Source organism: Hypanus sabinus, chromosome 29 (genome assembly GCF_030144855.1).
Source record: "Hypanus sabinus isolate sHypSab1 chromosome 29, sHypSab1.hap1, whole genome shotgun sequence".
NCBI classification, from domain to species: domain Eukaryota; kingdom Metazoa; phylum Chordata; class Chondrichthyes; order Myliobatiformes; family Dasyatidae; genus Hypanus; species Hypanus sabinus.
The window spans coordinates 17674288-17702012 of NC_082734.1; the positions used below are offsets into that span (position 1 = coordinate 17674288).

The 27725-nt window shown below is 47.8% G+C and overlaps 2 protein-coding genes across 2 annotated transcripts in view; both read left to right on the top strand.

Annotated features, from left to right (window-relative positions):
• poldip3 (polymerase (DNA-directed), delta interacting protein 3) overlaps positions 1 to 12706 on the top strand; it is a 35966-nt gene extending 23260 nt beyond the window's left edge. The window contains exons 5-9 of the mRNA XM_059953829.1: positions 81 to 272; positions 3392 to 3469; positions 4068 to 4197; positions 5114 to 5180; positions 7926 to 12706. Coding sequence (XP_059809812.1) covers positions 81 to 272; positions 3392 to 3469; positions 4068 to 4197; positions 5114 to 5180; positions 7926 to 8097 — 639 coding nt within the window. The 3' untranslated portion in view covers positions 8098 to 12706. The remainder of the gene's footprint in view (positions 1 to 80; positions 273 to 3391; positions 3470 to 4067; positions 4198 to 5113; positions 5181 to 7925) is intronic.
• Positions 12707 to 16074: 3368 nt separating this feature from the next.
• On the top strand, positions 16075 to 26910 carry rrp7a (ribosomal RNA processing 7 homolog A). Its single transcript, XM_059953830.1, has 7 exons — positions 16075 to 16234; positions 16342 to 16481; positions 17214 to 17339; positions 23584 to 23701; positions 23933 to 24030; positions 24355 to 24553; positions 25736 to 26910. Exons 1-7 carry the CDS (start codon positions 16183 to 16185, stop codon positions 25819 to 25821), a joined length of 819 nt encoding a protein of 272 aa, XP_059809813.1. The 5' UTR covers positions 16075 to 16182; the 3' UTR covers positions 25822 to 26910.
• The last annotated feature ends 815 nt before the right edge of the window (positions 26911 to 27725 follow it).

Sequence of the window (27725 nt, forward strand, 5' to 3'; positions counted from 1 at the left end):
AATGATTGACGTATGTGATGTGCTGGGTTAAATTTACCTGAGCAGGATTAACCCTGTTTTGTTTCCTCTGCTCCTTGCAGCCTGGTTTGAGTGCCTCAAAGCTGTCTCTTGCAAAGTCTGTTCCGTTGACCAAAGTGGTCCAGAACGACTCGTACACTGCTCCTCCACAGCCTCCCCTCACCCTCACTCGCTCGGGACCTTCGACAAATGTATCAAGAGCACCAGCCCTCGCAGTGGAGCAGGAGCCAGCTGAAGATGTGAAGCCTCCAGAGGTACCCACCCCTCCTCAGTGCATCAAAGTCCGAGTACCTTGACAGTTAACCAAGATTCACAGGCATAAATCTGACCCAGCAGTGAAAGCAAATTGTTGCAGTTCAGTTCCCGATGTGTGAGAATGGGAGTGATAGGGACTGGAAGTCTGGTGTCTGAATGGGGGAGGTGTTTCACAAAGCACTTACCCAGTCTGTAGGTGAGCTGTTTAGCTGCTGTCTTGTAATTACCCTTAGAAACTCTTGCTTTCATGTTATTTTTGAATTTGCTCTTATACTGAGCCAATTTGTGTATAATTCCCCAGTTTACCTCTTTAACATTTGTTAAGTGGCACAGTTGTGTGCACAGTTTTCCAACCTGCAGGAACAGCTCTCCAATGGAGGGGAATTCTGGAAAAATATAGCTGAGACATCCAAAGTGATCTCATCAACACCTGAGCTAGAAACCATTTGGTCCTGCCCTCTGCCATTTGTTGGTGCCATTATTTTCTCAACTACCGGAAATTTTCAGTCACTTTGTTGAGTCCCTCAGTTAGACTTTTGTGCTTGCATCTCCAAATGCAACACTGCTGCCGTAGGTTGGGGAAATCTAGGGTACATCGCGTCATTGTGTCGTGTAGCACAGAAACAAGCCCTTCAGCCAACTGAGTTGTCCACTTGAGCCAGACCCATTTCCCATGTTGATTTGTACTTCTGGGTGCCGTTGCACCCATTGGGAAATTCTTTCCAGTTCCTTGCTCCCTGCACTTTTTAATTCGGCACAAGTGACGCCAAAAGGGGGTTGAAGTAATACAGTGCTCAAAATTTACCTGCGTTGAGAATTACTGGCCTATAAAAGGATGGTTCTTCCTTACAGAACAACCAGATGCTACTGGCCCTGTTTCTCCTATCTAGAGGGCCAATACTCAGACTGCATTCTGTGCCTTTCAAGATCCCTGCACACAGTTTGTTGCTCACTGCTGCATTAGGGAATTGAACCACACTCCCCAATCGTGGGGGGAAGGGTGATACTTCACCTGCCGTTCAAGTTCAAGTTTATTGTCATCTGACTATACACATAGCAATCAAACAAAACAACGATCTTCCAGAACACAGTGCACCTACTAAACGTATATCTCACACACACAATATAAACAAAAATATTACCACAAACAGCTTAATAAAATAGAATTGCGACCCACAGGAGAAGGTATAGGCTTTGCCCCAAAGTGTATACATTGGCAGACTGCAGTTGCTTTCTAATCAGAACTTTCCTGGCAGCTTTCTTATCACAGTATCTGGCTGTACCTTCCACGGTGTCTGTGATCTGATCCCCTTGCACCAAGAATGTGCTTTCTGCAGGCACTACGCTTCAACTTAACAACCCTCACCCCTTCACTCTCCCCCCAGGGGCTCTTTTGTTCACCTGCCATCGTTGCATCAGCATTCTGAAGCTTTATTACTCCTATAACAGGGACAATGCTGCTTGTTATCAGAATCAGAATTATTATCATTGGCATATGTTGTGAAATTTCTTGTTTTGTGACAGCAGTATAGTGTGATACATAATTTTTTAAACTATAAATTACAATATGAATAAATGTTACATAAGCAGTGCAAAAAGAGAGCAAAAAAACAGCAAGGGAGTGTATATGGGTTCATTGTCCATTCAGAAATCTGATGGCAGAGGGGAAGAATCTATTTCTAAAATGTTGAGTGGGTGTCCTCAAGCTCCTGTACCTCCTCCCTGATGGTAGCAATAAGAAGAGGGCATGTCCTGAGTGATGGAAGTCCATCAGATGTTTAGAGGCAACACCATCTGAAGATTGGGATGGCAACACTTTCAATTCCCACTGCTGTCTTTAAGGAGTTTGTACGCTCTACCTATGACCGCGTGGGTTTCTGGGTTTCCTCAGAGTACTCCACTTTCCTCCCACAGTCCAAAGACATACCAGTTGGTTGGTTAATTGGTCATTTTAAATTGTCCCATGATTAGGCTAGGATTAAATTTTGGAACTGCTGGGTGGCCTGGTTGGAAGGGTCTATAGCACTGTATCTGAATAAATAAATAAATGTTCTTGATGCTGGGGAAGCAGTTGCCAATGATGGAGCTGGCTGCATTTTCAACTTTTTGTAGTTTTTTTCTGATTATGAGATGTCCATTTAAGAACTAACTGTAAAACTATTATCTTCTAGGCTGGGAACAATGAGGTGAAACTGGCCTTATCACTAATGTAAAAGAAAGAGCATTTGTGTTGGAAGTCTAGGATGCTGTTCTTTTGACCAAAAAAACTATTTATTTATTGATTGGGATACAGCATGGAATAGGCCCTCCCGACCCTTCAAGCTGCACCGCCCAACAACCCCCAGTTTGACACAAGCCTAATCATGGGGCAATTTATAATGACCAATTAACCTACCGTCTGGTATGGGAGGAAACCGGTGCACCCAGAGTAAACCCACTCACTCAGTCACAGGGAGACCATACAAACTCCTTACAGGCAGTACCGGGAATTGAACCCTGGTCACCTGTACTGTAAAGCCTTGTGCTAACCACTACACTGCCTTGCTGCCCCATTTTGTGGTGATTTTGATGGTCCTCTGTATGCTCCTTTCTTTTTGTAACCCATCTCAGAGTTCTGACACTTTTTTGTTTGTCTCTGTTTTTAATCGTGGTTGATAACAGTTCACATCTTTATTCATTGCTTTATCTTTGGGCTTCACTCCTTCCTTCAACTCTATGGCTGCTTGTGTTTGTTAAGTACTGCTCTTGCGGCTTTGAAGTGTAAATTGCCTTCAGCTCTCCCCTGCCCCCGATAGTGTTGCGGGAGCATTTTTCGAGTGGGGCCCAGTCCCGCGTTCCCGGGTTGGGACCTGGTCTGGCGTTTCTGGGTTGGTGTCTGGTCTCGTCTCACGACTCCCAGGGAGGTGTCCGATCCAATCGCACATCCCCAGAGTAGGGTCCAATCTCAGTTTAGGCTGCGGCGTGGCCAGTGCGACATCCACATCACCCCTAGGCACTCCAGCAGTTCAGTCCATCTCCTGCTGATGTTTACTGTGTGACCGGTAACCAGAGCTAAGGGCTCAAGTTATGCTCTGCCCATGTTATTATCAATGCAGTAAGTCTCTGCTCTCCTTCACAGCTAAATCTGAGCCCATTGGAAGGAACGAAAATGACTGTGAATAATCTCCATCCACGTGTGACTGAGGAGGATATAGTGGTGAGTTTGATTGGGCTCCATATCTAGATTTGATTTCTCCAGAATATAAGTGTCTCAGTCATTTCCACCCTCCCCTGCCAAGCCTGGTGAGCTGCCTCCTTGAGAACCACTGCAGTCCTTCTGATTTATGGAGAAAGAGCTGTATAAGGCTGTTCTTGAAAAGGCCTTTATGGCAGAGACGGTGTGGGGATTTACAGAAGAAAGAGTGTCCTAACTGTGTGTGGGTTAATGGCATTGAGTGCCAACTCCCTCCACTTCCTGTTCCCTGGGCATGGAGCAGTGCTGGCAGGTTGTGGATCTGCTCCATTCCTAGAGGGAAGGAATTATCATGGACAGTGCAGAATAATACCTTGTGTTTTGTAGTGCAGTTATTGCAGGAGCTGGTGGAGTTCGGTTCCTGCGATGGGGCTGCCAGAGATCCATGAAGTGACTCTGGCCTTCAGTGCTTGTGTAAATCCCTGATTTTCAGCCCTCGCTCTGTAGTTCCAGCGAGGGTCTTTGCTCAAGAACAAAGCCGAGGGGGTGTGGTGGGGTGGCTGGTGCACAGAGGTGAGCATGGGTTCCGGGATTCACTCTTTGCTTTTCCTCCCATTTCTAGGAGCTGTTCTGTGTTTGTGGCGCTCTAAAGCGTGCCCGCCTCGTACACCCAGGAGTTGCAGAAGTCGTCTTCGTCAGAAAGGACGATGCCATCACGGCTTACAAGAAGTACAACAACAGATGTTTAGATGGTAAGTGCTGTTGTAAATCCCGTCCTGCTGAAGTTTGGGTTGTAGCAACAGATGTCTGGGGCAGTTGTACTGGAATCCCTCCCTCCCTGTTCCCAGTGCCTCATACATCAGCGCTGAAGATCAAGGCAAGTTTGGTGCTGACACCTGCCCTGAACTTCAATGTAAAGCCCATTAAAGAGAGATTGGCCAGTACCTCAGTCCCTTGGGAGCAGGAGTCCCTTCCTCCAGAGACAAGTGGTTGCCCCAACGCCATTCTCCAGCCCCTGTACAATGGAGGCTCTGGATTTCTCAGTGTCACAGTGGGCTGGTTGCAGCAAAATTGCACCCTCACCCCCCCCCCCCCCCCACCCCCAACACTGGGTCCCGACTGTGTGTCTGATGTCGGTCCCTCTCCCGTGGCAGGGAGGTCTGCACACCAGTCGATTGTGCCTCAGTTCCCTTTGGCAATGTCAGTGCAGTTTGAGGACGGGGGAAAGAATTTAAAAGGAAACACTGATGTTGCACAGAGACTGAGCGGGTTTCTCGAGGTGTTAGTTGTTGCACAGTGATAGGGAAGGGTTGTGAAGGCATCCTAATGCTTTGTGGAGGGTGAGGAGGGTTCAGTTAGGATGGAGGGGTTTCAGATGGAAAGCAAAATCATTGTGATACAGATGGGAGTGAACAGAGTGTTGATCCTCTCCTCCTCTCCTGGAGCACCTGAGGCTTGTGGTAGAAACTTGGCTCAGTCTAGGGTCGCAATGGTAGGTTGGTTGGCCTTGAAACAGTGTGGGTTGGGGGTTATTGAAACTGGCTGAGGTTGGGGGAGTTTTGAAACTGCCCAGGGTTGTGGGGGGAGGGGGTGGGGAGTTAAAACTTTCCGGGCATGAGTCAGTTAGTTCGGGGATTTCTCACTGGATGTGTCCTTTCCCCTCCACAGGTCAGCCAATGAAATGCAACCTTCACATGAATGGAAACGTCATCACTTCAGAGCAGCCAATCCTGTTGTAAGTTGGTTAGAGAAATATAACATGTATACTGAGGTGTCTCCCTAGTGTTCCTCCCCCACCTCACATCCCAGCTCCTGCTCTCCCCCACAAACCAGCTGAGCTCTGCCTACCAGCAGTGCTCCTCCATCGTTGCTTCCTTCCCCGCCCCCCCCCCCCCCCCCCCCCGGTGTCCTGGTAATGTATCAGCCCCAGCTTGTCTGCCAGTTAATCAGGGGGAAACCTGTACATTTAATATATTTAGGCTTTCAACAGGCCTTTGACCTCGTAGGCAGCTGGTGCATGGATTGAAAACTGGCAGTCATATGGAAGGCAAAAAGTTAGAATAAGGGTCTCAACTGTTTATTCCTCTCCATAGATGCTGACTGTCTTGCTGAGTTCCTCCAGCATTGTGTGGGTTGCAGCTAGAATAGTTGAGTCTGGGGAATGCCCCAGGGATTAGCTCTTGTCCTTCAATTATTTACTGTCTACATTATTGACCTGGGGGAGGGAATGAAATGCAAGGTTTCCAACCCCGTCATTTATACAAGATTAGGTGGAGGAGCATGTGGTGAGGAAGACATTTTGATTCTGAAATAGGATGTACAGATTAATTGAAGTGGAACTTAGTGTGGCGATGAATAACGTCAGCACTCCATATCAAAATGGAGAGAGACTGGAAATGAGTGCAGTTAAGAGGGGATCCAGTTGTTCCAGTGAATGAATCTTAAAAACTAGCAGCCAGGTCCAGCAAGCAGCTAAGGAGACAAATGGCATGTTGGCCTTTATTGCAAAGGGATGGGAGTTTATGTTTAGGGAGATTTTGTCATAGTAGTACAGGGTGTTGGTGAGGCCACACCTAGAATACCATGCAGTTTTGGTCCCCTTAACTAAAATGGATAATAATAACGCTGGACCCAGTTGAGGGGAGGTTCACCAGGCTAATTCTTGAGTTGAGATGGTTGTCCTAACAAGAGGAGGTACAGTTTGGGTCTGTGTACCTTGAAGCTTAGAACAATGACAGGGCAATACTCAAACATAAAATTCTGAGAGGGTTTGAAAGGCTAGCTGTTGAGATGGTTTCAGTAATTGAGGGAAGCATAGGGGTCAGTCATTTAAAACAAAGAATTTGAGAAATTTCTTCCCTCAGACGGCATTAAATCTGTCGAATTCCATGCGCGTTGTGGTAGAGGACAGATCATTTAAAGTGGAGATGGATTAATATTTGAAAGTGCAAGGAATGGTGGGTTGTGGGAAACTGAAACAGAAGTTGAGGTCAGTATAGATCAGCCACAATCACATTGGATTAATGGAGTTGTGTAATCTTGCTCCTCTTTCCATGTGCACCAGGATTAAGCAGGGTTACCTCTGGAAAACCACCAGCGAGATTCAGCTACTGATTTTTACCTGGTGTCTCAGCATTTTGAACGGTTCCTAATAACTTAAAATTGAAGTTGTCCCCAAGTGTATGTAGCCCATCGATAATTGTTCCTCTCCCAGGGATGAGGTTTTTGGAGTTTCTGTTAGCTCTTCTGTAGCTCTGACCCCAGACCCATGCCCAACCCTCCTTTGCCGAGCTTGGGACTGTCCATGGCGGATTTGAGGGGTACCCAGCAGTGTGAAATCTGTAGCGGGGTGGGACGGGAGTAAGTAACTACATGCTGTACTGAGACATGTGGTTGTGTTGGGTATGAGTTTTATCCATTATTCCCACTGCCTACACCAATTTCTGGACCTGGGGCAGTTTCTTCATTTGCTTACAATACAACTTGGTCCATATATCACACTCCCCAGCTTATTTCTCAGCAACCGATCTCCTCCATTGCCCCATCAACACTCCCCAGCTTCTACCCCTCACCTACACACTTGAGACCAAAAAAGCCCACACACTTTTGGAAACCAGAGCAGCCAGAGGAAACCCATGTGATTATGGAGAACGTGCAGACTGCACTGGAGGTCAAGATTGAGCCGTGGTCTTCGTAGGTGTGAGGCTGCTCTGCCTGATGTGCCACCTCTGCTGCTGGTTCCTCATGGGCTCGTTCATTTGGTGCCCATAGGATCCCTTACTGACAAATGTGGAGGGTGTTGGGATTGGCACTGTGTACCCAGACCCCGCTGCCAGGTTTGCATTCGGACTCCTGACTGCCCTGGGGCTGATAGGGAGCTGTTTACTTGTCAGGAAAAGAGTTTCCCAGGAAGGCACCCTGGGATTGTGCTCTCCCCAAAGCACATCCACAGGCTGCGAGTTGGGACGGTTTATCATCACGTGCAGCAAGAAACAGTGAAAAGCTTGTCTGGCACACTGCTCATACAAATCAAACCATTCCACAGTGCTTTGAGGTAGAACAAGGTAAAACAATATCGAGGTCAAGAGTTTGTGTTACTGGATAAGAGATCCATTCTAGCATCTTAGGAGGAAGCCCTTCTTGAGCCTGCTGGTGCAATTTTGTTTTATTGTACCTAGAGAGCAGTGGGAGACTTTTCATCATCTCCCTCTTCCCATCTACAGCCTCCATGGCTGCCAGAGCTCAGTCCACGGCTTCTTGTGACTAAGTGCTGCCGATTGCTGCTATTCTACCAGTTGCTCGTGGGGCTTTCCAGAGGCAGAGTGGGTTCACACACATTTATTTGGCTGGTTTAGTCTGGGCAAGATGAGCACCATCATGTGGAGGAGGGGCTGTTGAGGGTGGGGGTGGTGGGCGGAGAGGACAGGGGACTGAAACGCCAGGGTTGTCGATCACTGATCACCTCCAACCTTTGCTGCAGGAGACTGAGCGACAGTCCAGTGGTGAAGAAGCCCGAGCTCCCCAGGGTCAAGCCCCGTCCATCCAACCAGCCTCCGGCAGAGGTCGACCCGGAGATCATCCTGAAAGCGCTCTTCAAATCCTCAGGACCCTCGACATCAGCCCATCCCACCGCTTTCAAGATCAAACTCTAACTTGCATCAGTGAGACCACCTTCAGACTCGACCACAGCCCAATTCCTCGGCCCCTGGTGTCTTAATAGTTTCCTGACCTCCTTTAGGTCCCTTCCACCTGATGCTGTCGGGGCAGTAGCTGAGGTCCCCTCTGCCCTATCACAGATGCATCATTCTCTCTGGCCCTGTCCGTCAGCATGCCATCTCCTGACCTGCTTGGCCAGGCCAGTGAACTTGCCTCATTGCATTAAGTGCATTCCTGTGCTGGTGATATAGGTTGTTCCACGGGCCGATCTGATCACGATGCTACCATGGACATTGCTCATTTCACCCGTCTCTGATGGAAGGTGGCTTGCGTGACAGAGATGTGGTGCTTTAACTTACCCAGTCTCTCAGGAGCTCCACTTCTCCCCACAGGGAACAGAGTTGAACCACGTTTCTGTGCTCTGAGCAGCCCCTCACCTTGTTATTCTCACACACCTTCCCCAAGTTTGACCAAGGAAAGGCAGCAGACTAGATCAGTGTCCCTGGCAGGAGTAAACTGCATTCCCTACTTGTTTTATTGATCACCATTCCCTTTTTATGGTGCAGGCAGACTTAATTACAACGCTGTGTATAATACTAATATGATGAGACTGGCTTCTCACCGACTGCATGTTCAAACATGTGCTTGGTTTTGCATGGTTTAAGCCACAAGCCCAGGCCTGACGGGAGCTCGTCTGCACTCTGCGAGGGCTGTGGTTCCAGGTGTTGCTGAGGGCATTCACAAGCAGCCAAATGGAGCCACTTGGGGCAAAGACTCAGCTGTCACTGCTGCCCCTCCCACTCTCGCTGCATCTCTCCATGCAGCTGCCAGCAGTTTTGCGGACTCAGAATTCCATTTGAGATTCTACATTAAAGCTTTACTTACCCACCCTGGAGAATTTCTCCAGATTAGTCGAGATGTATGTCTCCTGTGTTTGTTCGGGCTGCTGTCTCCCTGCACCATGAGGAACCTGGACTGCTAAAGAGGTGAACTGCCAGGTACACTGATACCTGGCACTCAAACGACAGGCCTCAGCAGGGGAGCTGGCTTGCCCGGAACTTCCTACATTTAATAAATGTGGCAAAAGTATTTGATCATCTCATTTAATAAGTTCTTCGGCCTCTTGTCCAAGAAGTGGAAGAATTTCACAGCCTAATGGGTGACCTTGTGAGAGATAAAGGATCTAGATCAGAAATATTTTGCCAATACAAGGTCATGTTGTGTTTAAAAGGAAAATGTGTTCAGTTTACTGCTTGTGGCTTGCAGTCAGAGGTCAGTGATGGGGTGTCCATCTAAGGCAGGGGTTTGCTACCTTTTTAACACCATGAACCAATACCATAAAGCAAGGGGTCCATGGACCCCAGGTTGGGAACCCCTGGTTTAGGGTGAATTAGCCCATGTCTGCAAGGATAAGTAGATCATATTAAAGAATTATAACAAAGAGAAAAAGGTCCTCCCCTATTTGATCAGAATAACTCACATTCTGTCATTTCAAAATATTCTTGAAGTTTTTGCCGCTTTCCCTTTGCTCTGGGGAGTTTCACTCCCAGGGACTAGCAACAGGAGCAGAAGAACGTGGACCTCTAGCTCTGCACATTTGGCAGGTTCCTCAATTTCCAGACCTTTCCTAGATCGTTTCTATAGTGTAAATTCCTGTTTGTGTTTATTTTTAGCTGTAAGTCAACATGACTGGGTGATCATTTAGGGATTATATCGAGGAGGAGGGTGTAATTTTTACTCATGGTTGAAGCGTATGAGCGTCAGTGAAGCTCAATCTTTTTTTGCGTGCTTTGAGGCAATGCTGCTGAACAGGTTGGTGCCTGGCATCAGGATATACAGCGCTCGGTTTAGGTGGAAAGAGCATAGGATCTATTGTGATAATAATAAATGGTTGTAGTCAACAATACCTGAATACTGACTGAACTATAGTCAGAATGAGATGCAGGCCCCTACTTGTGTTGGTTGATTCATTGTTGAGGAAGAATCAATGGCAAGACTCAAATTCTAAATGCCTCTGATGTATTGCTGACTGGTTAAAACGTGCCCACTATCTGCACATTCACTTTGATCAGAAAGGGGAAGATAAGGGGGATGTGTGGGAGAGAGCTTTTTTCCCTAATAAATCAGTGGTAACTGTATGATTCCCTTTGGGAATGGATTAGGCCAAAAGAACAGACCTGTAACCCTGTCCCAACAACCACACATTATTTTTGCTCCACCTGTATCCAAGGTAGCTGGATCTTCCCCCACTCTCACTCTGTTTTTCTGGGCGGTTCTGGCTACCTGCTGTGTTGTCCATGCTGGAGAGCAGCTGCTCAGAGACTAATGGAGCTCAGATTAGTGCTGAGCTGTCCTCTGTTCCTGTACCAAGACAGGCCACGGTCTCACTTAAACCATAAATGGAGATGCATCATCCACTGAAGTCCAACCACTCGCCTTTGTGTGGAGTCAGCCTTGGCACAGGGCAGCGCTGGGTGGAAGAGATCCAAAGGCACTTCTTCAACAAGATGGAAAATATCTTCTCCTTAACCAAAGTCATCAGACCTGCTCGTTTCTCTCCTGGCTGCCTGGGGATCTTGTTGGTTGTGTTTCTGACATTATCACCGGCACCTTGGTTGACTAGATTGGTTTGAACACTATTGTTAAGCCCCGAGTGCGTGCAGGCTCTCTCTAAGATGTCTTGAATGTTGTGCAGCCGTGGTGTCCTATCCACTTAGACCATCTTGTTTCACCCCCGACAGGGTTCCAATAAAATCTGGAGCTGCCTACCGATGTCTTCTGTGTGAAAAATACCAGAACCGTAACCACGGATATGTTCCACTTGGGGCGGGTGAATTAGTTTGAAATGTACTTTTGATTTTTTTTTAAGAAGTAAAGCCTCCAGGAACACTTGGTTTAGCTATAGATGTGCATTAGACCCACAGATTTTGTTGTTAGTGCTCAGTAGGGATGAGCTGTGTCTCAACTTTGTAAGTGTGGTCCTATCCTCTCCTGTACTTGAGATGCATGTATGTGAATTACCTGAGACTCACAGTCTGCTCACTGCTGTTCCAGATGCTGTGGTGCTGAACTTGTGTGTCAACTCAGGAAAGGTACTGTAACTCAAGATCAAGTCAAGGGATATAATTTGGGCTTGGTTATGGTCTGAGGCGGGCTCCCATGTTCTGGATGCAGAATAAAGGCAGCTGCAGGTGAACACAGGCAGATCCACACCCCTTGTAACACCAAGGGCAGTGCTCTCACCATTTTGACATCATGCACACAATCTCATGTCGTTATGCCTGGACAGTGGCCTTTGTAAGCAGGTTTGGCGTTTGACCATTTTAAACTGTGCTTTGTGCACCTGTCAAAGACCATGTCTGATACAGACCAGCACCGGGTGTCAGACAGGTTGTGTAAATATGTTTACCTTAAACAGTGTGTTCGGTTCCTCATTTACAATACAACTAAATAGATATTGTACAGAAAATACTTGTCTGTTGTCTTTCTTTCATACATTAAAAGTTAAAGGTACACAATGCATTGTTTGTAAAGTTGTGCAGCACACACAGCCTGCCTGCTGAGCAGTATTAACCAGTTACTTGGTAACTTGATTTGATCCAGATCTGCTCTGCAGTCCCTCTACAGAATAGAGCTAATCTCAGTAACATACACACGCACAATCACCCCTACCTCAATGCCCAATCAAAACAAAAAGCTGCAGTTCCTTCATATCAGGTGTTATTTAGTCTTCTATTCTCTGGAAGTTTTGTGTCTTCCTGTTCATGACTCATCCCTCAACAAATTTAACCATCATTGCTCCACTTTGTGGGAGCTGTGTGCAAATTGGTTGACAGGTTCTGCACAACACTTTACTGGCTGTAGACCAGTTTGGGACATTTTGCAAGGAAATGAAAGATAAAATAAGTACAAATCTTCACATTACCTACTTGTTGCTGTTCCTTGTACATGGGCCTCGGTATCTCAACCCAACGATCATGCTTGGTTCTTAAAAAGAATTACTCAGTTACACACTAATGTTCCTTTCCCAGCAGCCCAGCCAAATACTCCATTTTCAGAACGTATCCAGTTCCATTTTCAGCTTGGCCATTGATCGTTTCCACTGCCCTTTCATGAAGAGCAGTTCACATTGCAGATCACGGCATCAAAAAAGTCTCGGCCCGAAATGTCGACAGCACTTCTCCCTATAGATGCTGCCTGGCCTGCTGCATTCCACCAGCATTTTGTGTGTGTTGATCAAAAAACTCTGATCATCTGCCCATGGCTAAAGACAGTGAACCTGCCCCTCCTGTGGTTGAGATTCTTATAAATTCTCACCAGTCTTCCAGCAGTGGTCAGCATAATGCTTTACAGCACCACCAAGATTAGCGTTCAACTTCTGCTGCTGTCTATAAGGAGTTTATATGTTTTCCTTGCGACCACGTGGGACTTTTCCAGGTTCTCCAGTTTCGTCCTGCATTCCCAAAACATGGACAAGGCTCTTAAGTTGTGGGCGTACTGTGTTGGTGCCAGAAGTGGGGTGACATTGTGAACTGTCCCTAAGTGTATCATTGGACTGTTGGTCATTGATGTAAATGATGCAGTTTGATGTATACATGACAAATAAAGCTAAACTTACAATATTTTGAATATTTTTATTGAAATAATGGATCAGTGATTCCTTCAAACTGAGCATGAAAGTTCCTGAAATCCACATTCTGGATGTAGTGTCTGCAATGCACTGATTATCTCATGCAATATCCATGCTTTCCCTAGGGTGTCTTCATTTCTTGTGTTTGGTAATGCTGTCAAATTCCTCTACTCACCAAAGGTCCAAGGTATAACCTTAATATCCCATCGGGACAATCCTACTGATCTCATAATGAAAAGCAGAGACATGGCTGATATTTAGTAATCCCTGGATATTGTGGTTGGCGTTTGACCAGTTGATCCAAGGGCACCACAGTAGTGTAGCATGATGCTATTACAGCTTGGGGTATCGGAGTTCAGAGCTCAATTCCAGTACCAGCCATAAGAAGTTGTTACATTCCCTCCTTGACCGCATGGGTTTCCTTCCACAGTCCAAAGACTTACTGGTTGATAAATTATAAACTGTCCTGTGACTAAATAGATGGCTCCCTGGGCAGTGCAGTTCTTTGGGCTGGGAGTGCTTGTTATGCACTGTATCTCTAAATAACTGAATAAATACTGGTACACGGCACTGCTGAGTTATGATGATTTTACATCTGCCTCCAGCATTTCAGAAGTCGCTGAGCTGTGGGCTGGGGTTTAGCTGAGAGAAGGCTCCTGTCCAGAATGGAGATGCCATGCTCCATTGCAGCAGCTTTACACCTCGTCTGCTGGTCTTGCTTGATTCTGGGATGATGGATGAATGCTATCTGGCAGCCGAATTACACCTCAAGACAGCAGTCTTGGTTTGACTCATCAGCTGCAGATCCAAGTACCTTTCTGGCTCTATCACCCTCCTGCATAAACTCCTGTGTAGAACATGGGCCAAATTCAAGCCACTGGTCAGAATCCCATCCTCTTGGTCTGCTCCATCTTGCCAGTGATCTTACACAGGTCTGGTAAAGGAGTGTGGTGTAAGGGGCGAAATAAGACGATAGATCTTTGTTTAGTATGAAGGGTTTTTTTCCCAGGGCTTGTACCTCTTGGGGATTGAAAGCAGGAATTCGCCACCTCTGAGAAATGGTCTTGGTGTCAGTGTCAATTCTTCCTGTACAGGACTAATTAAGTTTGTCCTGTACCTATTCCAACACTGCAGGGGAATAGGTAGTTCTGCTGGTGGCGGAAGAAGCTGAAGATGCTGGAATCTGGAGCAATGCACAAGATGCTGGTCAGCAGTGTTGGGGCACCTGTAAACGGTAGTATCCATCATTAAGGACCCTCACCATCCAGGGCATGCCGTCTTGCTACTACCATCAGGTAGGAAGTAAAGGAGTCTGAGCACCCACACTCGAAGTTTCAGGAACATCTTCCCTCCACCATCAAATTTCTGAATGATCCATGAACTCTACCTCGCTTTTTTTGCACTATTTATTTATTATAACTTAGCTTTCTTTTTGTGTCTTGCACTGTACAGCTGCCACAAAACAAGAACTTTAATGTCATATATCAGTGATAATAAACTCAATTCTGATACTGGGGGGAAATAGATAGTCGTTTCAGATCGAGACCCTGCAGCTGGACTGGTGAAATTAAGACGGTGCGGAACCGGGCAGCTGAAAGTTGGGAGAGCTTGTAGCTGGGACTGGATGGGGACTAGATGGAGATGAGATGATGAGCAGTCCAGAAGAAGGGTCTTGACCCAACGTGTTGACTTTCCCATTTCCCTCCACAGATGCTGCCTGACCCACCACGTGGGTCGGGTTCTGACATCGATGTAAATTTAGAGCTGAGAAGAGATGCATCGGGTGGTCTGGCACAGAATCATTAATACACGTGTAACACTTACCCAACGGGCTGGTATATGTCTAGGGGAAAAGGAGATCCACCAACCCCACCTCCCATACACGCAGGTGCTGTGAGAATCAAGTTTATGCCGCGCGTACACACACAGTATCAAACTCACACCAAATACCGTTATGGAATACACTTTAAAGATTTTACTAAAACTAAAAGATACTGCAATACAGTATATATGAAGGAAAAGAAAATAAAGTAAAAGGCGCCAACTTATCAAAGTTCAGTTAGTTTAGTGCACATCGTTGGAGCTCAACCATCGAACCATTCGACCCCTCGTCACTTTCTTCCGACCTCCACGTCCTCGCACCTGGGACCACCCTGTGGTCAACCAAGCAGTGCAGCGCACGTCCACCTTCCTCGGCGTCTCCTTCCCGACCCCCCCTGAAAAAACCGCAAAAACCCCCAAGCTCCCAGCCTCACAAGACAAAATAACATTCTTCATTGGTTAAAAAATGAATACAATCCCCATATCAGCAAGTCCAAAGCTAAACAACTGCGAGAGAAAACACTTATCAAACATAAAAGCATTCCTACTCTAGCAAACCAAAGAAGCCATTTTGATTAACATACACAGCACATTGTACAGACGTATCCAACTGCCTATGGCTGGCAACCTGATCCCATTTCCAGCGCCCAGACAGCAGCCTAGGTTTGACACATCAGGTGCACATCCAAGTACTTGCCTCTTCCCCCACCCTTCTCCCCATTGCCTCCTGTTCCACACGCCCACGCACCGGACAGGAGTGTTTCTGCCTGGTACTGGGCAAGCACTGCCGGACGGCTGTTATAACGCGCAGTCGGTGTGAACGGCATGAGAGTTAAAATTGTAAAGTGAGCTCTTTTGACTAGATCCCCTAAATTGATTTGACTGAGTCTATCTTTAAAATATTAATATCAGAAATACTGCGCAGGTCTGGCGGCAGAAGATTCCCACTCTTTTGTTGATCTTGGGTAGCGGGAGTACTGGTAGCAAATCTTGTTGAATGAAGGGGTTTCCAGCGTGTAAGGTCCGGTTTGCTGTCGAGTTGAACTGACCCTGTGACGAATTTGGATGTTTGATGGCGTGATGTTGTGAACTACTTTGAAAACGGAGATTAACCGTAGTTTAGTTCGTCGGTTTTCAAGTGGTTCCCAATGAAGGTTAGAGAGCATGTTAGTGACACTGGATTTCCTGTTGTAATCGTTTAGCACAAAGCGAGCAGCACGACGTTGGATTTTTTTGGTGGACTTTTTATTGTTAGCTTGATGGGGATCCCATATGGCCGCGCAATATTCGAGCTTTGGACGGACGAGTGCCTTGTATGCCGCGACCTTGACGGATTTACTACATGAGTGGAGTTTTCTTCGGCATTTGTTTGCTTTGACTGTAAATCTGATTGATGTGCCATGCCCAGTTAAGATCCTTGCTAATTTCAACACCAAGATATGGGTGGTTCAAGATTCTTTACCTTCATGTTATATGTCGTGTTGATTGGCTGAACTTTGTGACTGACGTGGATAGTATAACATTCAGATGGGCTGAAAGACCATTGACGTTACGTCACTCGGGAGGCCGGCCGGGGTCCCATCCCGCCACCGCGCAGGCGCAGAGCCGCGCGTTGCATCCTGGTCGTGTGATGGCGCCGCGCGGTGATGGAGTCGGCAGAGCGGAGTCGGCAGGTTTCTCAGGTACCGAGGGGTATGGGTGGGGGGAGACCCAGGGAGCCGGGAGGGGCAGGGGGTGATGCGTACAGTCTTCTGTGGGACCGGACTGACTTCCCTCTCTCCCCCGCCAGAGATCCCCGTGAGGTTCCTGGACAAGAGCCCGGTCTCCCGCTGCCTCCTGGTGAAGCCGCACCGGGCCCGTGAACCTGCTGCCGCCCGGCCTCAGAACCGCACGCTGTTCGTGCTCAACGTGCCGCCCTACTGCACCCAGGTACCGGGGAGGTGGTGTGGGGTAAGGGGAGAAGACGGGTGGGATCCCGTGAGAAGGAAGGAGGGCGCTGGGGGAAGCGGAGGAGATCGAAATTAGGAGTGGGAACGGCCCCTCAGCCTCTTGAAGCTGCTCCACCATGTGACAGTCCGATCCAGCTGTAACCTCAACTCTGATTCCCGCCCTCCGTCCAGGAACCTCTTAGCCCTTCGCTTAGAAGAATAGTCTTCTTACAAATATATATAGTCAGAGGTTCTGTTAATGGCACTATTTGCAGAAGAGAACACCAAAAGCTGTCAGTAAGAGAGAAGTTCACCTTATCTCTGTCTAAAGCAGCTGCCCTCTTGATCCTTCCACCAGAAACCTCAACAGTATCTTGTGTTTCAATCAAGGCCCCTCTCACTCCTCTGCACTCCAGTGATGTAATCTGGGCTGTCCAATCTTTTCATATGAGATTATGCATCCCACTGCTAATTGTGTAAATCTTCCCTAACTGTTAATGAGTCCTGGACACTGAGGTGAGGGTGCCAGCTGGTTGCAGGCCTTGAGCCCTCGAAATAGGGATGAAAGTTGGGGCCAGCACACTGGGCGTTGAGTCTTGAGGGAGGTTGGGTAGACAAAAGGGATTTGCTATACTCTACTACCATGAAAATCTGTTCCCTGGAATATTTTTAAATATTAGTTTAGCATTACTGAATCTGCCTGAAGTTTTTGTCCTTCTTTGTTGGGCAATAGGAGAGTGTGCACAGGCTCTTTTCACAATGCGGTGACGTCGTGGCAGTGGAACTACAAGACAGACCAGGCCCAGGAACCAAACCTGAGGAAGTGAAATCTAAGTTTTTCTCCAGGAAACCTGCGGAGGTAATGTTTCAGTGTCTGGTGTGATTATCGTTGCAAGCCAGAGTTCTTTGGAGTGTGTGAATGTAGAGGTGAACTGGAAGACCATAAGAGTGAGCTGGGAATCATTGCTGGGGTGGTCTGAAAGGAGTTGACTTCAGATCAGAGAGTCGTGAGTGAGTTTCTCCTTATACACTGACCGTCTTTGGCATTACTAAACGATGTGTGTGGGAATGGTGTCGTGGGACAACTTGTGGGATTTCAGCTATCATTGAACATCCTGTATAACCATCATAGGTCAAGTGAAGTTTTGGTTTGCTGTTTGCCTTGGGAGCAGTCTGCCCTGTGACAGTGGGCGAGTAAGACTCAACTGTCAAGTCATCTCTTCTGGGGGTTTGGCTGAAAGGAATGGATAGAACTTGTCAGGTCTGACCTAGACGGTCTCGCATTCAATCTCCTAAAGCAGCGGTTACCAACCTTTTTAATGCCATGGACCCCTTCTATTAACTGAGGGGTCTGTGGAGCCCAGGTTGAGCAGCCCTCTGTCTGTCTGTCTCTGTCTCTCCCCCTCACTTCCCCCCCCTCCCATGGCTGTTCTGTCATCTGAATAAAAGGATTTGTAGATCCTGAGTGTGGCCAGTACACTAAAAGGTGCTGAGGACGGAACTCTCTCTGGACCTTTTAACAGAGTTTGGCATGGAGAGGGGTTAGTTTGTCCAGGAGTGGCAGAATCACTCTTTGCAGAATGGTGGGGGGAGGGGGTATACTTTTGCAGCTGGTCTGACTAACCCTTTCCTGCCAAATCCAGTTACCTGAAGGTGTTGGGAGTCTTGATCAGGCGAGCCAGGACATGTAGCGAGAACTGGTCAGAACAAATGGCCAAGGTGCTACACACGTTAGAAGGGTGAGAGTGGTTGTTGCTCTGGATGGCAGGAAAGAATCCAGTGCTCGGGGGGAAGTGCTGTTACCCAGGTGTAGCCTGTGTCCCGCTCCTCGACACACAAACAGGGCCTTCAGCCCACGACATCAGTAACTTTTATGCTGCCTTTGTCATCACTTTGTCCATAACCTTCCCTGCCTCAGTGATTCAAGTACTCATCTAGATCATTCCTACGTACTCCGAGAGTATCTGTCTCCGGCACCCAGTTGAACAATGCGTTCTGGATTACACCTGGAAAGTTCTGCCTCTGAGTACCTCTGAATCATTACTCTTAGCCGAGGATTTCGAGCCTGGTGTCACAGACCCCGAGTCCATGGCATAAAAAAAGGTAGGGAACTCTTGCCCTAAACCTACACCTCCCAGTTTCTGATGATGGTGTTAAGTTTCTTACCATCTCCCTCTCTGCGCCACTGATAATTTTCCATATTTTTATCGTCTCTCAGGTTGCTGTACTCCAAAGAAAATAAACCAAAGTCATTGATTCTCGTAACTGAAATGCACCATCCCAGACAATGTGAAATTATAGGATTGTACATTACAGAAATGTGCACTTCCAGCCCACCTAGTCCATCCTCAACTTCACTAAACCCATTTGCCTGTATTCCTTTACACTGGCTATCCACAGGCCCCTTGCTTGATGGTATTGGTCCATAGCGTAACAAAAAGTAGAACCCCTGCTCTACACCTTTCCTATCCAGGTACCTGTCCCGGTGTCTTTTAAATGTTATAATTGTATCTACCTTCGGCAGCACCTTCTCCTTAAAAACCTGCCCCTTTGATCCTCGTTACGTTTCTTCCCTTTCACCAAAAGCTTGCTGGGAAAAGATTAGAACCACCTATCCTATCGATGCTGCTCATAATTTTATAAACCACTATAATATCACCTGACCCTCATGTGTTCCAGTGAGATTAAACACAGCCTGTGCAATCTCACCTCTTAACCTCAGATCTCCATCCCAGGCAGCATCCTGGTGAATCTCTTCTGCGCTGTTTCGTAATTCTACTGCATCCTTTGTGTAGCGTGGTTACCAGAACTGGGCACAATACTCCAAATGCAGTTAACTAGTGATCTCTACGGCTGCAGCAGGATGTCCCAGTTCCTCTTTTCAGTGCTCTCCCAATGAAGGCATGCTCACCAAATGCCTCCCTCTCTGCCTGTGTCGTCACTGTTGGGGAGCACCCCCAGGTAAATCCAGACAGAGTAAGGATTCTTTGCCGTCTGGAGGAACAGAGGGATCTTGGAGTCCGCGTCCATAGATCCCTCACATTTGCTGCGCAAGTCAATAGGGTTGTTAAGAAGGTTTATGGTATTTACACCTTCATTAGTCAGGGGACTGAGTTCTGGAGCCGCAAGGTAATGTTGCAGCTCTGTAAAACCCTGGTCAGATCACACTTGGAGTATTGTGTTCAGTTCTGCTTGCCTCATTATAAAGGATGTGGAAGCTTTAGAGAGGGTGCAGAGGATGTTTTATGAGGAAAGGTTGAGTGAGCTGGGACTTTTCACTTTGGAGCAATTAGGATAAAAGGTAACATGATGGAGGTGTATAAGGTGATAAGAGGCTTAGAGTGGACCACCAATGCCTTACCCCAGGGCAGAAATGGCTAATCTGAGAGGGCATAATCTTAAAATGATTGAAGGAAAATATAGGGGGAAATGTCAGGGGTAGATATTTCACACAGAGTAGTGGTGCATGAATACACTGGCAGGCATGAAGGTAGAGGCAGGTATGTTACAGACATTTAAAGAACATGGCTGAAAGAAAAACGCTGGGCTATGTGGGAGGGAAGTGATTGATCTTGGAGTAGGTTAAGAGGTCAGAACAGTGTTGTGGGCTGAAGGGCATCACAGTGCGGACCTGTTCAATGTTCTGTGTTCTACATCGGTTTATTGTCACATGTTCCGAGGTACAGTGAAAAGCTCGGCTTATGTAGCATCCACACTGATCAATTCATTACCATGAATAGTACAATTGAGGTAGCACAAAGTTAAACAATAACACATACACTATAGGTAGACGGAGCGTGCAAGCTCTTAGTGAGGTAGATTGTAAGGTTAAGATTCTACCTTGTTGTACTAAGGAAATATTCAGTAGTTTTATAAATATGGAGTCACAATGGTGATATGTGCTTTCAGGCTTTTGTGTCTTCTGCTTGATGGGAAGAGGTTGAGTGTGGGTGGGACCTTTGATTATGCTGTCTGCCATACAAAGGAAGCAAGAACCCATGGATCTGTGATGGGCTGGACTGTGTCCACATCTCTGTGCAGTTTCTTGTTATCACGTACAGAGCAGTTGCCCTACCAAGCCGTGGTGCACCTCTAGAGAACGCCTACTGTAGTGCATCGATACCATTTGGTAAGGGTCGATGCATGTCTTTAGCTTTATGAAGAAGTAGAGGTGTTGGTGAACTTTAATGTGGCTGGCAGAGGATGCTCTCGTCCTCAGCACCATTAATGTAAACAGGAGCATCTTCGTTGTCCCACTTCCTGAAGCCAGTGACCAGCTCTCTTGCTTTGCTGGCATTGAGGAAAATGTTGTCACTGGGCTCTCTGTCCTGTGACTCGTTGGTATTTGAAGTACGATCCACTGCGGTGGCATCATCTGGCATCGTGTAGCTGGAGTGTATCTGGCCGCACAGTTGTGAATGCCAGGTAGTGGGTAGGTGGGTGAGGACGCAGCGTTGTGGTGTGCCAGTGCTGAGAATAATTGTGGCAGAGGTGTTGCTACCTTTCTTTGCTGTCTGTCTGTATATCAACATTCCTGTGATCCTATATGATATATGATCCGATATACATTTGGTGTATATGTCCTTCTAGAATTTGATTCCCGAAATAAGTCACCTTACGCCTGTCTGTTTAATTCCATCAGCCACCACTCCTCCAACTTTCTGGTTGAGTTATGCCCTGCTTAGATAATATTCCTTGTCTGTTTTCATTTTGCCTGCGATCTTAGCAATCAGAGCCCCGGTTCTCATCTTGTCATTTATACATTACAAATGACGAAGGCTTCAGCACTGATCCCTGCGGTACTTCCAGACTTCTTAGTCGTGTACCACTGCTTTCTTCCTATCACAAAACCAATTTTGGATCCAGTTTCCTGATGTGCCTCGGGTCCTTTGTGCCATGTGGGACGTTATTAAAAGCCTGAAGTCTGGACAAGTCAACACTCTTGCCTTCATCGATTTTTGTGGTTTTCTAGTGAACTCCCCTCACCCTTCAGGTCACCTGCGTCCTTCCAATAGTGTTGGCACCAGACCTATACAAAGTGTTGCAGCAGTTGTCTAACCAGCAAGGTTTTATAAAGAAGCACGGTAACCTCCCTGAGATTGTTCTGTGTCCCAGCTATTGAAGACAAGGATCCAATATTCCACCTTTACCTTATCGACCTGTGCTGCCACCTTCAAGGATCCTTGGCCCTGAAGAGTATTGAGGGAGAGAGACCTTGCTTGGTGGCCCTAGCAGTCTTTTTTTCTCGCCTGTCGGTGGTGGTCCAGAATACATCCCACCAGCCCCAGGGAGGGTGTGCTTATCCACTTTGAAGCCCAGTGAGACGTGCACTCAGTAACCACGTTATTTGGTACAGGTGTCTACGGAATAACGGCCACAGGGGTAGAGCCCAGTGTGCTCTTCTGCTGTAGAGGTTCGACGTGTGGTGCATTCAGAGGTGCTCTTCTGCACAGCACTGTTGGAAAGTATTTGAGTTATTGTCGCTGTCCTGTCAGCTTGAACCAGTCTGGCCATTCTCCTCTCACTGACAAGGCATTTTCGCCCACAGAACTGCCACTCGCTGGATGTTTTTTTTTGTTTCTCGCACCATTCTCTGTAAACTCTAAAGACTTGTGAAAATCCCAGCAGATCAGCAGTTTCTGAGATACTCAAACCACCCCATCTGGCACCAACAATCATTCCACGGTCAAAGTCACTTGGATCACATTTCTTCCCCATTCTGATGTTGGGTCTGAACAACAACCGAACCTCTTGACCACGTCTGCATGCTTTAATGCATTGAGTTGTTGCCATATGATTGGCTGATTAGATATTTGCATTAACAAGAAGGTGTGCTTTATAAAGTGGACACTGAATGTATAACACCTCTCTTGTAATGATAACGTGTTCCAGCATTTCACTGTCTTCCCCTTTCACTGTGCACCCTGAATTCTCCATCTACAATAGCCTTCTCCTTAGAGAATACAGGTGAAAAGTGTTTGTTTAGAGCTGAGTTGTGTCCTGTATCCACACGTGTTACTATGTTGGTTCCTTATGGGGCCTCATTCCCATTAATATACAGAAAAATGCTTTGGAATTTCCCCATAGTGTTGCCTGCCAGAAATATTACCCCCCTTTGTTTTCCTAATCTTTTTTCCGTCCTACTGCTCCACTCCACCCCGTCACTTGAGGTGCATCCCATTTCTAAATCTAGATCCCTGACATCAGATTTGCCATGCTTGTGTTCCAGTGTCCGGGAACACGTTGCCCCTGAACTCTCAATCACCTCAAAATGATTCACTAGTCCGATGTTGACCTGTCAGCAAAGTAACTCCTCCCTGTCTACTTTTGCCAAGTTCTGTCTGGTTTAGAAATTGGCCTTCCTCCAATTCGGGACCTTAGTTTCTAGACCACCGTCATCTCTTTCCATAACAACCTTGAAAAGTGCAAAGTTATGGTTATCGTCTCAGAAATGTTCTCCCACTGACACATCAGCCACTAATAATACCATAAGACATGGGAGCAAAATTAAGCCTATCAGCTCACCTAGTCTTCTCCACCATTTCAATATGGCTGATCCATTTCCCTCTCGTCTCCATTCTTCTGTCTTCCCCCGTACCGTTTCATGCCCTGACTTACCAAGATCCTATCAACCTCTTCCTTAAATACACACAATGACTTGGCCTCCACAGCTGCCTGTGGCAATGAGATTCACCATCCTCTGGATAAAGAAATTCCTCCTTGTCTGTAATTCTCTAAGACTGGGTCCAAAACTGCCCCTCTACATTCTGGCTTATAAGGCTCCCTGGGAACATTTTTAATTTTTTTTCTCCAATATTACATGGAATCACTTTTAGACACCTTGCACACTAATACTGGGGGAGAACGTTTCCTGCTGCAACTCTGTGTGAAGAGAGCGTGTCCCAAGTGGTGAGGGTCCTTAATGGTGAGCGCTGTTTTCTTCACCACCTCCTATTGATGAAGGGGAGAGTAGAGGAGTGCATGGAGTCAAATCCTTGGTACGGTCGGTTATGGTGATGGGGCTGATAGGACTGGCTTCCGACTGTCTCTGTGTGCCGCATGCTGCCTCTCACAGTGGTGCCTGACCTCTGTCTTTGCTGCAGGGCTTCCAGGTGGCCTACGTTGTGTTTAAGAAACCAGCCGGGATGATGTCTGCCCTGAAAGTCCAAGAGCCTTGGGTCCTGTCTCCGAAGGAGCACCCCATCAAAACAGGCCTTCAGAGTGAGTACCCCGGGTGGGGTCACTGACCTTGACGCAGAGCAATGCTGGGGCAAGGTAGAAAGCAGGGGTGGGGGGAGTACAGAATCCTGGGGTGGTGGATAAACGTGTTTCCAGAGTCAGGCAAGTGGGGGGGGGGGGGGGGTTACACTGTGCCGGTGTAACCCCCGTTGAATGGGAACCCAGGCTGGCTGCGCCTGCTCCTTCTGAATTCCAGTCCGGTCTCTTCCCCAGAGTGGATCCAGGAGTACTCATCCAGCATCATCGACCCTGAGGCGCTACAGAGCGACATCGACGAGTTCATGAAGCAACACGATGAGCGGGTAGCAGAGGTAGGGTGGGGGGCGCAGTCCGTCACTGGGTGCCGGGGGTGGGGGGTGGCTAATCCTGGGTGTGGGAGGAGTCGCCATGTGGTTTATTGGCAAGAAGATGGTCTGGGGTGGGTACGATGCGGAGGGAGGGTCACGGGCAGGGTGGGTATGAGCATGGAGTAGGTGGGGGTGGGATCGGGTGGAGTGGGGTACGTGTGTGGTTCCTGATGGTTGGATGTGGAGGAGCTGGTGGTGTGATTGGACGGTGAGTCACAGAGTGGGCGGGTGTGGTGAGGATGGCGGGTTACAAGCCAGGGCCTCTCACGCCCCTCGTTCCACTCCCAGCTGGAGGCCGCCGCTGATGCTGAGGACGGGGTCCCGGACGAGGAGGGCTGGGTGAAGGTGACCAGGAAGGGCCGCCGGCCTGGTGTTCCCCGGACCGAGGCTCACAGCCTGCAGGCGATCCAGCGGGAGAAACGCAAGCGAGCCCAGAAAGAGCTGCTCAACTTCTACAGCTGGCAGCGAAAGGACGCCAAGCGAGAGCGTGAGTCTGACGGTGGCCGTCTCGGTGGGGGGGGGGGGGGTACTTCTGTTTCAACTCCGGGATGGTGGGCAAATGTAACACGGGAAGGGTGAGACCACAGCCGGTGCTCTCCAGTAAAAGTTCTCACTCCATCACAACCAGGTCCTGCAGACGAGTGTCTCTGATTTCCCCCACAGGAGTGTCTCTTGTTTTATTGAATCACAGAGCACTACAACATAGAAGCAAGCGTTTTGACCCATCTAATTTGTGTCAGCCTGATCTGCACCCCGACCAAATCCCTCCATACCCCTCTCATCCTTGTATCCATCCAAACTTCTCTTAAATGTTACAAATGAACTCGTGTCCACTGCTTCTGCTGGTGGCTCATTCCACACTCGCTGTCCTCTGAGTGAAGAAGCTTCCCCCTCAGATTCTCTTTAAATATTCCACCTTCCATTAAACCTGTGGCTTCCAGTTCTAGTCTCACCCAGCCTGCATGCATTCAACCTGCCTAGACTTAATTTTGTATTCCGGCCCTCCGTTGGTCAGGATCGATGATGGATGTTACGTCCCTGCTGTCTACATGATAAACAAGCCAGGGCAGTACAATATGGAGAGCAGGCTGTTGCCTGTACAGCAGACCTACCCTCTCCACACAGCTGATGAGACCAAATGAAAGGCAGAGACCGATACACCAGTGTCTGCAGGAACTATCGGTCAGCTCCAGACTTTCTCCTTAATGTTTACTCCTGAAGCCTTCCCCATGAGTGGGTATCGCTGCGAGGCAGCAGAGTTTTGGAATCAGAGTTTTCCTTCTCCTAGATGAGCTGCCAGCCATGCTTGACAAGCCCCATCTGACCGAAACGACTGGTTTTAAGGTGCCAGTAACCCACCTTTGCCCCTTATTCTGTCAGTAGAAACGGTTCTGCTGGGCTTAGTAGCTAAACCACACGTGAACTTGGTTGTCAGTGGCTATTTGGGACACACTCCATTGGGAGCATTTAATAGGCAGTGGGAGCCTATCCCCATACCACCCCCTGGCTACAACAACCTTAAGAAACCTAGTTTTGTGTACCTCTGTAAGATCTTCTGCACCCTGGGGGTTTCCCCTCCCTCCCTCACTATATCCTGACATCCCTCCCCTCTCCATCTTCTGGCATCTCTGCTCCTCCCCCAGCTCAGCCTCCGCCGTTCTCTTCCCAGATATCGCCGAGCTTCGGAAGAAGTTTGAAGAGGACAAGCAGAGGATCGCTGTGATGAGGGCCGAACGGAAGTTCAAGCCTTACTGAAACCCGGTCGGGGTGGGGGCCGGCAGGGTAGGGGGTGGGATTCGGGTCGACGACGAGGCTGCAGCAATGAGGAAGGGCTTCAGAGAGGGTTCTTCCCTCATGCTCAGTCCTGTGGTACCCATGTGTGGGTCCACAACAGCTCAGGACGATAGCTATATGGGACTGGCCAAGACCTTGGGGTGGGTGATAGGGGCCGGGGCTTTATCATGTTATTCTGGTAACTGAACCCTTGCTGAGTGAACCGGAGCTGGCTGAACATTGAATGAGCTCATCCAGTCACAAGTCAGCGGGCACTGGGCATACCTTGTGTCCTGGGGGCCATCCGCTGGGTACGGCAGAGGAACAGAAAAGGCTGCATGCACACCAAGTCAGGCAGCACCTGTGGAAAGAGATGCAGAGTTTAAGGTCACCGTTCTTTGTAATTGGGAGATGATGTAGAACTTGCCCATTGACTACACATATCGCTGATCTGAATGTGTATGTTCCCTACAGAGCCCCGCTATATAAAAGCCTATTACTAACTGGGAAATGTAAGAGTTTCTTAAACAATGACATTGTCAAGTTCTGACAGGAACTCTTCAGATGCCATGATTAAAATTAAAAAGTAATGGGAGCAAGAGATAAATTTCCTGCAGCTCGGTTTTTGCATAAGCTTGGATCTTGTCAATGTTTTCGAACCACTTCACCGTTGGGTCCTTGCCAAAGCTCCCAGTCCAGGGGCTAACTCTCACTGCCAGAGTGTTCCTCAGTGTGCAGGTGGTTGAGCTGCTGAATCAAACTCTCTGGGACCAATCTGTCATTCCCCGAAACAGCCTTGCTGCAGTCGAATGTAGGTGAACAGTACAGATATTTGCAGGGTTCTTCGAGCGAATAAAGAGAAGCTGAGGCCACTCACAGTAATTCACCTGTTTGCCACTGCAGCTGTGAGTCAGTTCACTTCCCTGACTTCTCCCATTGCAGAGGAGGAGGGTTACTTTCACACTATTTATTGAACCTGGAGCATTTCAACTTCATACCTGGAAATCTATTTCAGATTTTCTAAGATATTTGTAAATAAACAGCCAAAACGTAAACACCTTGTCCTGTGTTGGTCATTTGGAAACAAGAAAGATAATTGAGAGCTGAAGGCACAATAGATGGAGAGGCTGGAATCCAGAGCAAAAAACAAACTGCTGGGGGGCGGGGGTCAGTGGCCCAGGCAGGGTGGTGTGGGTGGGCAAAGGGGTGGAGACCATGTATCAGGACTGAGACTGCAGAGGGGAAAGGGCAGGTGGAGCAGGTTTGGGAGGGTGGGATGGAAAGAGATAATCTTGGGCAAATGGGGAAGGGATAGGGGACGTGCAGATGGGAGTGGGTAACCTGAACTCGGAGCTGGTTGTCATGGGGTGGGTTACGTGCGCTAAGCTGGGAGGTGTAGGTGGTCTTCCTGTTCTGAGCCCCATCGGTGGTTGCGGTTCCGTCTCTTTCCAGCAGGCGTCCTCCGCGTGCGACGCTGTGCTTGCAGTTCTACATTGGCCCAACAGAGGCCCTCAGTCGCCAGGAGGTTGCTGCTTTGTGGTCAAGGGAAGGGGCAGTGGAGGCTGGAGTTGGTGTGAGGCTTTAGTTTGGAACTTTTATTTACGAAAGTTGGGCATGTACCCAATTTAGCAGGAGAATGATATATTAAGAATGTTAATGAAAGGTAGCTAAGAGATGTAGATTAGAACAAGATTATGTCACGAAGTATTAAGAATGTAAACTTGCTATTTGCTAGAGAATGAAATCTTAGGAATGTAAAAGACCATAGTGTGTTAATGAGAGGTAGCTAAGAGATGTAGATTAGAACATGATTCAGTACGTGTGAAACTGGACCAGGAGATTGCTATAAAAAATGCTGTGTCCAAGGTTCGGTGGGCAATCAGCAA

Bases quoted from the DNA above. Each gene is read 5' to 3' on its own strand.
- rrp7a (XM_059953830.1), top strand. From the start codon at position 16,183: ATGGCGCCGCGCGGTGATGGAGTCGGCAGAGCGGAGTCGGCAGGTTTC. The intron at 17,340-23,583 runs GTAATGTTTCAG...TCTTTGCTGCAG, and splicing joins TCTCCAGGAAACCTGCGGAG to GGCTTCCAGGTGGCCTACGT. The intron at 24,031-24,354 runs GTAGGGTGGGGG...TTCCACTCCCAG, and splicing joins ACGATGAGCGGGTAGCAGAG to CTGGAGGCCGCCGCTGATGC.